At 34.7% G+C, this 12,064-nt stretch overlaps 1 protein-coding gene across 1 annotated transcript in view; it reads left to right on the top strand.

Annotated features, from left to right (window-relative positions):
- The window catches only part of CEP120 (centrosomal protein 120), a 44,726-nt gene extending 32,878 nt beyond the window's left edge, over positions 1 to 11,848 (top strand). The window contains exons 20-21 of the mRNA XM_005242538.4: positions 8,836 to 8,981; positions 9,722 to 11,848. Of these exons, the coding sequence (XP_005242595.1) occupies positions 8,836 to 8,981; positions 9,722 to 9,959 (384 nt within the window). The 3' untranslated portion in view covers positions 9,960 to 11,848. The remainder of the gene's footprint in view (positions 1 to 8,835; positions 8,982 to 9,721) is intronic.
- Positions 11,849 to 12,064: the final 216 nt, after the last annotated feature.

Raw genomic sequence — 12,064 nt, 5'->3', positions numbered from 1 at the left:
TGCTTGACAAGATGATAGAGGAAAGAATATAAATCTTATCTCTCTGATTAATATTTATTCAGGAGCCATTGAATGTCCAGGCTGTTTTTTCTTACTGCCATATTTAAAAATTCCTGTAGAATAAAACAGAAGAATTTTGCTTGCCAGATCAACACTAGTGTATATCACTGTCAAGTTTTTATTTTAGATTTCATTACCATAGACCTGATGATCTGAATTTAGTAATATATGTGGATGGTTTCAGCTGACCCTCTTGCTGAAAGTCTGAACCGTAAAATAACTTGGCAAGTACATGAATTATGCTACCTAAAACTTTTACTACAGAACAAACCCTTTCAAAGTAGTTTCTTGTGGTTTTTATACTCCTGTGCTTCATCTTGTGCTTTAGTCTATTGATAAAGGATTTAAGTGACTTGAAAAAGCCAAATAAAAGTTGAAGCAGAGCTGATCAAAAACCATTTACTGTGTTTTAAATATAAATTTGGAAACTGTTGCTTCAGGAATTCTAGATTTGCTTTAGTTCAGATGATTTGTGCAATTGTGCATAGTTTGACCAATTTCTTGTTTAAATTGGATTAGTACCATGTTAATTTTGCATTGCCTCTGGTGAATAGCCACAGGGCTGTAATCTTTGCCAGTAATTTGTCACACCAAAGCTCTCTAGAGAACTATACAAAACATTTGTGTAGTGAGGATTAGACGCTGAAAGCCATATCTTAGATTGTTAATAAATGTTAATGACAAAACCCAGCTGGTAAGTCCTGGAAATGAGATCTAATGCTTTGTGCCCATTGCCAAAAAATGTTTAAACAGAGATTTCCATTACTCAAAGGTGACCTAGTACAGTCAATTTGTGAATTAAAGCGTAATCTACAGGCTAAGCATTTAGTAAAATGTTCTTCTGATTTGCAACCATAAAAGTCAATGTTTCCTTAATTAAAAAATTTCCTTTTACTTTGGAACAAGTTCTTAGCACACATCTGTGGTGGTTTTCTTATTTTGCAGAATGAGATATGTAGTATATAACTTAAAGTATGGGACTGTTAATAGAAAATGCTTTAAACTTCTCAATATCTAGGATTTTGAAAAAGATCTAAAGTACATGAGGACATGTACACATCGTGCTTACCTGTGCTTAACAAAATACAGAAGTTGAATTTAAACACAGTTTGTAAAGCTGATTGAAAATAGACTTCACCACTTCTTCCCTCTTTGGTACTCAGTGCAGGTCTGTATTAATGCTTCATTCACTGTGCCTGGTTTAGCCTTAGGAAGACAAAAGTGTCGGTAAGTTAGCTACTTATCTATGCACCCAGGTAGATTTTATCACCTGCAGAGGTTTCAAAAACTGTGTCTCAAAGTTTTCTAACTGGGAAATCTTAGTGCTATGCAAATGAGACCTCCATGGTCTTTACATATGTGAACATTATTTCTGAGAGCAATCAAACCATTTAGACAGAATTGCATATGTGCTTATAGATACCTTGGATGCTAAATTCAGTATTTGTTTGGGTGCAAGAAACAATGTATCAACAAAAATCAAAGCTGGCAGAAGTGTCACTTCCAGCAGTTGATAATCTCTGTTACAATCTAGAAAGTCAAAACCTCAAAATGTACATGCATCAATTATTCAATGTTCTGGGAGAAATATTTAAGTCTTTTAATGTGTTTGTGCCCTACAGATCTGTTTAAAACAACATGGACTGTATTGGCTGGCTGATATTTACTCATGTCTTGCCCAGTGTCTTGCTTATCCACTCAGTAATTAACTTGATTAATTCGTAAGTAATTTAGCCCAGGAGAGGATGTAAATATTTTTTTTGAAAAAACACAAAACACAACCCATCTGCCCTCCCAAACAAAAAAAAACCCACAACCAAGAATGCTGCAAAACAAAACAAAAAACCAGTTGGAGGTCTACATCTTGGTTAAAAACTGTGTCTTGAAACCATCCAGGCCCTCCTACTGACTTGTCAGCTCTGGGTTATTTTCAGAAAACTTTACTTGAGTTCCTTAGCTTCAATTGTAAGTTTTTCCCACAGACTTGCATGGTATGTGTGAGTGGGAGAGTGAATAGTGGCTGCTATTTAGCCATTGTTTAGTCTAGTGTATGTATGTTTACATCTTCCTTTTGGATTTATAGGCAGCTATGGCAAAATAAAGATTGTGCTTCTTTGATTGAGAGCCTCTTAACTAGAGCACCTGGTGGCATACAGGGATTCTTTTATGATCTGATTATAATTGAAGTTTTGAGAGTGTTTTATTGCTGGTTAATTTTTATTTAACGCTGATACTCCTGTAGTACCGTAGTTTCAAAATGTCATTGAAGTTCCCACCATGCAAGCTCCTAAAACAGTATTCCATGTCTCAAACACTATGTTAGAGATGCAAACTAATGAGGAAAAGTAGTAATACATTGAAGCAAATGATCTGATAACTAGTATATGGCTTTGTTTGGATTGGATTTGTTTTGTTTATGGGGGTTTAAGAGAAGGATGGCAAAATATCGAATTAATAAGAGAAAACAATATTGATAAGTTTTACAGAGAGGGGTGGGAGGAAAGAAAATAAGCAAAAGAAATAGTGACTAGCAGTGCTGGGAAAGTAGTGAAGGTACATGGGCCAACTAAGAGGATATTGCAAAAATAATTTTCAGAGTAATTTTTTATGATACTCTTGGTTTATCTGTACCTGCTGCACTGTGGGATAGTGGCTGATAGTAAGTAGGTGGTGATGCAAGAGTGAAGTTTGTGTTCTGAGTTTCTAGAGGGTCTTATCTTCTACCCACAAAGTTGCCTTAAGGCCAGCAGCTGATGGTTTCAGTGTTCCCTTACCTAAAATTTAAAAATGCAATATTCTAAAAATAATATATTTAAAATTCTAGAAGTTCTTACTGAGGCTTAAAACAGCATGACTGGCTACAATAAGCAGTTGAGAATAGACCTGAAATGTTCCTTATTTCATGATATATCAAAGGAGCATATTCTCTCTAGAAATGTAAAGTATGTCAGAAAGTCCTGACCGAGAATTTTAAGCGTGTGACTATGTATAAACTTGTGAGCACTGAGATACACTTAAAATACTTTGTATTCAGTCATAACTTTTTAAGTATGCACAGAATAAAATGAACATGTGACAAGTGGGTTTAGAAATGCTGGACTTTGCCTTACTGGTACTGTAAATGTGCAGAAATGTTTTATTAAAAACTTTTTTCATTTTCAAAGATGTCACAGTAAACTCTGCTACATTTCAAGTACTACTGTGCAATAGATTTTGGTTCCTTCTCTGGTTTTAAAAAATAAAAAGTGCTTATTGCCCAATGGGTTGTTAAACTGTGATTAGAAAAAAATGGACTTAATACCTGAATGTCTCTGTTAGTGGCACCAGTTTCATCACTCTGAAGAAGAAATCCTTCCTTCTCACTCATACTAACAAAAGACAGTCTTTTTATGGTCTCTCAACATATCATAACAAAACTGTATATAAATTAATTCAAAATCAGCGTGTCTCACTTCTTATCAAACTGTTGTAAATTCTTTGCCATCTTCTTGTATTGATGGATTATTAGGAAATGGGTTTCTGTTGCTCTGCTATGAAGAGTTTAAATAGAGCAATTTTCTGTTATGCATCCTACCAATTGTTCTGACAGACTTTTAAAGTAGTCAGTCTGTTGTTCAGAAAAACATTTGAAAATCACAGAGCATGAAGTGTGTAACTGAAATTGCACCCAGGATCCACCAGAAAAGAATCTGCAAAATCCCTTCTCACTTGCTTTCATGTCTTTTTTCCAAGTTGGACTGTCTTAAACTGAATGCTAGGGAACTCTTGCCTCATAAAATGTTGATTTTTATTTTTTTAATTAATACTACTGTGCTTAAATGTAATTACTGAGGGACATGGCATGTTACAGAAATTCTTTAATTTTAGTTGCGTAACTATGAAAGTAATCTTATCTATTCCCTTATACCTCCCAAGTAAGGAAATGCCAAATATTTGTCATGTTTACACCACAACTGTATTAGTAATCAAATTAAATTTCTAATCAGGTTTATCTGAAGGACATCCTATCCAATGCTAACTTGGAGTCAAAATGTTCTTTTCTTCATAGAAGAGAAAAAATCATATTAGTACTTAGCACTTGTCATGGTTTAACCCTGGCCGGCAACCAGTATTCAAACTTAATTCCCTACAAATGTAGGGACATTATCCTGAGCAATGAGCATGCTCACTAGTGACACTGATTTTTTTTTTTTTTTCCAGAGAAAAACCTCAAAAGGAATAGGAACTGAACAAAGGATTCTTCAGGAATTCTTTCCTACATCTCTTTGGCTTTTGCATCATTCTCTTTTGTCCTTTTCTTGGTTTTATTAAACCTCACTATAAAGGTGTTCCTGGATAAAAAAAAAAATATTCTGGAACTAGTTCAGTGAGGGCATAGAGGACCAAGGTATTAAATGAAATGCCTTCTGATCAATAGGAAAGCATTAGGAATATTGGGTCTTCTTCCTGGTCTGTTTCAGGCTTTATTCTATTAACGTTCAGTATATGTATTTCTTCTAATGTATGCTATTTCTCTGAGTTTAAAATGCCTTTTTTGTTATCAGATTGCCATTGTGAGCATGTTGCTGAACAGCAGAAACTCTGCTTTCCTGCCTCAAATAGTAAAGTATGAACTTGTCATGAAATTTGTAGTCCCATGTGCTGTTTATGGCCAGCAGACAGGTCTTTCCTCTGAAGCTGCAGCTGTGTGAACACTCAAACTCTTTCCTTATAGATTGGAGTAATACACTCCACAAACTGAAGGACTGGATTAGACTACTTCTATTCAGTGTAGTCACAGCTATTTGATGATTTATGTGTATTACGTGTCGCATTATAATGTTTCATTAGTAGGCAGGGGTGTAATTTGCTGCTGGTGTGTTACAGTCTTGCTGTGCTAGTAATAAGTGCTACTCTGTTTTGCTTTAGTTTTCAGGTGAAGTTTGTCCAACATGCCTTCAAAAAATTTTCTCATAGAATTACTGAAATACACAGGTTTGAACATTAGTATCCTAGTTTCCCATGATAGCCATAGTTTAAAATGGTACAATTAGAGCATGAAACTGAACTGCAGAGCAAAAACATATTATTATTTTTCCAATATTAATCCTTTCATCACTCTGCAACAATGCACTGGACTGAAGCTAATCATAATTTACAAATCAGCATACGTAGAAAGGCTAGAAAAGCAGATAATGGCAATTAGAAGTCCTCTGTTCTGTAAAAGATTTAATTTTTTCATCATCTGAGGAAGATGTCAGCCTCATCCTGCATGGTAATGACATATCTTTCCTACAGATTGAGGCAGCTTGCTTGTAAATAGCATTCTTACATAGCTTATTGTGTGGCCACAGACTGTTACAACTGTTAATGTCAACAGGAAGACCAGGTTGTACTAGACAAATTAATTCTGAAAACAGAACTTGGAAATGCAGGGTACTGCATGTACTACAGGGATATGTATAGCAAATTTGTTTAGACTTGTCTAACCAGGAAAAGTAGCTAGTCACCAGACTGAATTACTGGATTCTTTACCTATAGGGAAGCAGAAATTTCTAGATTTGTTCTACATGTGCAGGGCAGCAACTCCTTTCCTGAGACTAAATAGAAGACTACAAAGGAAACAGTATACTCAAAATTTTAGGTCTCATGTTTGCCTTTAAGGTATTAGTATCAACTTCCTGAAAAACAGCAATATTCTAATTTGCTTCATTTTGAAAAGGATTTAACTTAGGAGACTGAATGGGAGCAAAATACTGGTGGTCTTGAAAAGATATAAATGTTAGCTTGTCTTCATACCTCCAGATTTTGGGTAATTGATCAGATCTGCTGTTCACTTTTTTACTTGTACTTGTAGTATAAGTTGTACTGGTTTTATACCAAGCTATCTGAGGCTAGATCATGCTCAGCATTTCATCTTACTACTGCATTTAGCAAACAACTCGGGCTAAGTACAACTAGCAATATAGTTAATATAATTCCATTTCTCCTTGTAGCCTGTTGTATATTTGAAATCTGGCTTTCTCTGGATGTTGTTGCCTATTCAGCTGTTGGGAAACCAGAGAATACCATTGTGATATGCACTGGGACTTCATAAAGAAAAAAAAATAAAATTGTCCTGTCTTTTCTTTATTATGTACTTCAACAGTAATGCTTGATCTGCAGCATTAAAATACAAAGGTCTAACTTAATTCGAAACATTCTGTGATTAAGAAGCTCTTAATGCATTTGGTGTATTGCGTGATGAATCTCATTGTTTTAGTAACTTGGATCATGTCTGTAGTTATAATTTACCTAGTTTTGACTTTCAGCCAAAACTTTTCATTGGCTAGAAAAAAAAAAAAAACCAAACTAGCTAACTGATGTGTAATATCAATCTAGCCCCATACAGAGGCCAGCAGAAGGTGCACAAGATCTAGAAACCTGGCTTGGGTATCTTCGAATATCCTCCAGGTACCCTCAGTCAATTAGTGAAGTATATCATGAGCCAGCAGTTGCATTCAGGTGGTCGTGTTTAACAGACATCAGTATTCTTAATTTGTTTCCTTTTCAAGCTATTTCACATTTTTGTCCCCACAATATATCACTTTTTCACATCCACTTTTTCCCCACTGAGTAATTTTATATTGGCAGCAAACTGTTTATTCCAGAACGACTCCCTTCTTTATAAATATATCAAAAGAGTAGATTCTTGTAGAGTCCACTGTTACCTTCTTGCTATTGTGGAATTGATCAGTTTCTGTCCTTTCTCTGATACTCTAAACCCTGAGTAATCTGAGAGGTCATTCTCTGTGACAGTTTAGTTTTGTGTTTGGTTGTAGGTGGTTTCTTTGGTATGATGTTTTGGTGGATTTTTTGAAGAGTAATTGGAAGTGTGACTTTTCTACAAAAGCTGGCTTCATTCTTCCTGGTGTACCCATACATCCTGTTAGTTTTGGGTTTAGTTATGGTTTTAACCAGTTTAGCCACTGTGGAAGTAAGTCCTGCTGGTAGTTCCTGGATGTTTCAAAGGTGTCTGCTTAAAGAAAGAATAAAATAAAAAAGGGGGAAACAGTTATTCCTGTGGTGTCAGCACTGACGTTAGTGACTGATTACAATTGCAGTTAGTCTTGCAATTTTGTGTTTGAGTTTTGCTAGAACTCTTGAAAACTCTTCGATAAATATCAGCTGGCTGCAGAGACTTGTTAATATTTCCTACATGTATTTGTAGATTTCTGTTCTAAAACCTATTCTGCTTCAGTCTGAGACTGTTCTTTAAACCTGTCCCCTGTAATGACATGATGCCTCTCACATGGGCATGTCCTTCTGCAATGAATGTTGATTGGGGAAGGAAGGACTATGGCCTTCCATTCTTCAAGTGCCTTTTTTATGCTTCAATCCTGTATCAGCTATATGCTCTTTGGCAGGATTCCTGCTTTGGGTTTTATTGTTAGTATGTATCGCTTCAAAAAATTGTTCTTCAGGCTTTTAACTCACTGCAGTTATAACATTTAATATGCCTGGCTAGTATATTGGATTTAGTATAAAAAATTAAGTATTTTGGGGTTATGTACATGCTATAACTTCTTGTCAAGTACTTTGTTGCATTACCTGTTCACATTAACAATTGGAGTCTTTGTTTATACCAATTTCTTGTGAAGTTCCGGTTTTCTTATCCCTTCTTGATCAACAACAGGGAGTGCTTAAAATCTGGAACTGAGATTCAGGGAGATGCTTGACTACATTCTTCCAGATATCTATTAGGTTGACTATATAATGAGCATGCTCACACATATCAAACAGTTATCTTTTTTTAATTCCTATAATAAATATAAAACCTATTGTATTAACAATCAAATATTTCAGGTGAAAGCAATGTCAAAATTACAAAGGTAACCTTGCACTTTACAATATGTCTGGATCCAGGATGGCTGTGTAAACTCCTGCCTTATTTTTTTAACTTTAGGAAGAAATGTTATTTGACATCAAGTCTTCAGTCGCATTCAGAGTGCAAGACCAACTGTATTCAGTTAGTGTGTAAGGTCATATTAAAAATGACTGGGAGGAAAACAACTGGACAAAGGATGATGCTTCTCATTAAGATACTTTAAATTCACAAAGTGGTAGTGGACTCAAACGTTAGTTTTATTGCAGTGTCTGTTTAGAACTTCAAAGAAAATAGAACAAAGTAAAGCTTTAAAGTGGATAGATTAATTGGATTAAATCCACAGATTAAGTTACCTAAAGTTTTGCATAGAACTAGACAAATGTAAAAGGAAACCTCACCAGAGTTTTGTTTTCAAGGCTTTTTTTAACTACAAATTGCAAGTTCTAAAAGTAGTTATTGAAGCTTTGACACTAGGCACTATAGGGCTGATGATGGAAGTTTCCGTCAGATATTTAGCATTTTTATGGGGTTTCTCTCTTAAAAAAATTATCATTTAAAATACTGTGTAGCAAAAGAATAAATCTCAGTATCTTGAGCAGTTCCACAAGTGTAAGTTTTATGTTTACCAGCTTAAGCCAGAATTTGTGAAAGTGTTTGCAACATTTTCACCATTTTATTAATGGGAAGATACCTGTGACTGGGCTTCAGCTGATGCAGCCTGGGCAGGTTTACTGCAACTATCATAGTGACTGGTCTTACTGCATTATGGATAACAACAGCGAAGACATTCTGTTCAACGCCTGCATTTCCAGTACTGCTGGAGACTTCATTGTCATTACTTCATTCCTGACATTTTGTTCATGTCACTATAACTTTTACACGTAATCATGTAGTCAACTGAGTTATGTCTTTACCTGTTCCCACATTAGCGTGAACAAGATAATGCAATGGCTCACCTTAAAAAACAGCAACAAGAGCTGGAGCACATGAGGTTACGCTATCTGGCAGCAGAAGAAAAAGAGCTGGGGAAAACAGACCGACAAGAGCTGGAGGATATCAGAAATGAACTTAACAGGTATAAACCACTTGTAAGATTTCTCTCTCCACCCCTGCCCCACCCCTTTCTTGCTGTCTGCCTCAAAATAGGAGAAAGTTCCATTAAATCAAGATTATAATTGGATGCCACTCCAGTGAAGGAGTGCAGTTCAGTGTCTCTTAGGTAAAGATTGCACACTTTCAAATGCAGCAGTACTGAAGTATAGAAAATCTGTGTTTAAGGCCACTGTAGCCGTTTTTTCTGTTAGTCATTATACAGCACCAGGCTTTTTTCTATTTTAAACCTTCACTTCTAAGGATTACATGCCTTTCTTAATGCAGCAGTTCTGTTCATATTTTGAATCCACTAAAATTTTAAATTTGCCTAATGTTGTCCTCCAAAAACTGTCTGTCATAGGTTGTGTGTTGAACCCTTTTGAGTGCTGTTTGTGTTACTAAAATAGCCTTGGTGGCAAGTATTATAGTTGCATACGCATACAGAAAAGGTTTAATTTAAGTATTATTTAATTTAAGTATTAATACTTAATTATATTTATACTTGAGTATTAATACTTAATTAATAATTTAACTATTATACTAACATTTCTTTTACTTACAGCGTTTTTTCCATAGAGAGAAGGTACTTTATTACTTTTTCTGGATTTCTTTATTTTACCGAGTACTTCAGTAGATAAATAACTTGAAGACTTAGTGTGAAAATAATTAGAGTGGGTTTTAATATGGCTCATCCTCTGACTCTTTCCATTTTATCAACATCAGGCTAAAGCAACAAGAAGAGGAAAAGCAATTTCAAGATGTTAAGGATAATTCTGGTGGTAGAGTGGATGCCCTTCATTCTACAAAATTAAATGAGAACATGGACGATTATCTCTCTCGTCTGATAGAAGAAAGGGATACCCTTTTGAGAACAGGCGTATATAATCATGAAGACCATATTGTAAGTGAACTTGATCGTCAAATCAGAGAAGCTATTGCAAAAAGGAACATCACTAGATAAACGCCTGCAAAAAGTTAAGAGCCAAAATTTGAACAGTGATATTTATAAACCTGTACTAGTTTACAAAATATGTAAGGTCATGCTTAGTTTTGCACACTGTTAGCTCTTTTTGAAGTCAGTGTAAATGTCTGCAATGTGAAGTTGTGCACAGTTGCAGGTTTTACGGGTACAATGGCTGTTTTTTAAATGTTTTTATACTCATTTGTAGATACAGATATGTAAATGTATTTATCTTGTGTACTTTCTTCTGAAAGGTTTTCTACCTCTTTTTGCATCACCCTGTCTAGGTTTATTTGTAATTTTTTTACTCATTCATTATAATGTCTTTCAGTTTTTAAAAAGATGTCTTCAGATATACTAGGGAAAAGTGACATCCGCTGTTTTCCCTGACAGAACTCTTAGTTCTGAACCGAAGTGCAACACCAACCAAATACCACTTTTTTACTGAATCATAAGGTAATCAATTTTTGCTTCTCCAACTGTAGCTAACATAACTAAGTTCTGGAGTAAATAGGAGACAAGAATTTTGTGTGTGTGAAACTCTCCAACCTTATGAAACTAAAATCAATTATTAAGTAACTAGCCTGATTGTACAGGATGAAGATCCCTTTGTTGCCCTAGCAGTTTTGCACATAGGCCTATAAGGTTGAACCCAGGAGTGTAAAGACCTAGTTCAGAAGGATACATGCATTCTTACATCCATCCCTAATAAGGAAAGCACTAATTCAGTGAGTGTATACACTTTAAATTCAGAATACACATAAAACAAGAGCTTTTCTAAGTAAAGATTATGTCCTTAATCAAGACCTAATTACTTTGCAGTTACTTAATGTATTTTGTAAGCATGTTATCTCATTACCACTTAAATTTTATGTAAGTTTGTTTGATTGTGAAGGTATGAACATGGCATAGTCTCAAGGTGTTAAATGCCAGAAGAGAAATCCACTAGAAATGTTAAGTTTGTGCATATTTACAGTTGAAAAAGTTTTGGTTTCCAGCCTTCATTCCATTTCAGTAATTTTAAAATTGTTTTTGTGGATCTAGCTATTAACATTACCTTAAAACACTGTTCTTTCAATAGGCATTTTTTCTGTCCTGTAGGCACAAATGTTTCTCTATTTGAATGTCAAATACTAAAAACATCTTAAGATTTGTTACTTCTAGAATGAACAAATACCAATGCAAAAATTCCTTTATTTTTATTTTTGCATAAAATCAGTGAACTTTCATAGACATTGCTGTATACATGTGACCTTCCTGTTTTGTATGGAATTAATTAGAAAATCTTGGGTTTTTTATATTTTTTCTGGCTTTGCTTCTATGTACATTGTTTTCCTCCTCCTTTCCATGGGCATATCTCCTGTTAAATAAACTTTGTTTAGACTCCTCAGTAACGTTTTAAACAAGCTGTATAAACATAGAGATCATTTTCTGTGAAGAATTAAAACTTATCAATACCAGACTTTGTAAGAAATGCTTTTGTAATACTTTGCACACTCTACTGTATTTTTCAAATTAGTGTTGTTAAAGAGATCCCTCTGCACTAGCAAATAACACCTTCATAAATCCAATACAAATCCATGAAAAGTAATTTTACAAGGTGGGTTTTTTGTTTTTGCATCATGGATTTATCATATCACCGATGCAAGATCATATGCAATTATTGTAAATAAATCAGGGAGCTTCTATTTTGACAGGAAGACACTCATGCTGTTTTTCTTCTAATGCTTGCTTGCTAGAAGTGTAACTTCTTCTTCAAACGCTGGAGGGTGCCTTAGACTTACAGATCACAAAGACTGAATTTTCATAACTGATGATTTTTTTTTTTGAACTAGCATTCTATGACTTTTCAGGTGTGTCTTTAATAAAATTCAAGTTTTGAGTATTAAGGACTTCGTGTTTATTTTTAATGTATGTATTTGAACAAAAAAGTTGTTATTTCTGGTAATATGACAGTCTTCAGTGCTTGAATCCATAAAATTGACAAGTTCACTTTCAAAGTTAATTCCATTTTTTAATTTCTAATTGAGTCTCTTCCATGGTTTTTAAAGAAAATTACAGTCATCTTGCTGTGGGGCTTAAAAAGAAACTACTTGGGTGAGGTT

The sequence above is a fragment of the Falco peregrinus genome, chromosome Z (assembly GCF_023634155.1).
Source record: "Falco peregrinus isolate bFalPer1 chromosome Z, bFalPer1.pri, whole genome shotgun sequence".
In the NCBI taxonomy this organism is placed as follows: Eukaryota; Metazoa; Chordata; class Aves; order Falconiformes; family Falconidae; genus Falco; species Falco peregrinus.
This window is presented reverse-complemented; position numbering and strand designations above follow the sequence as displayed.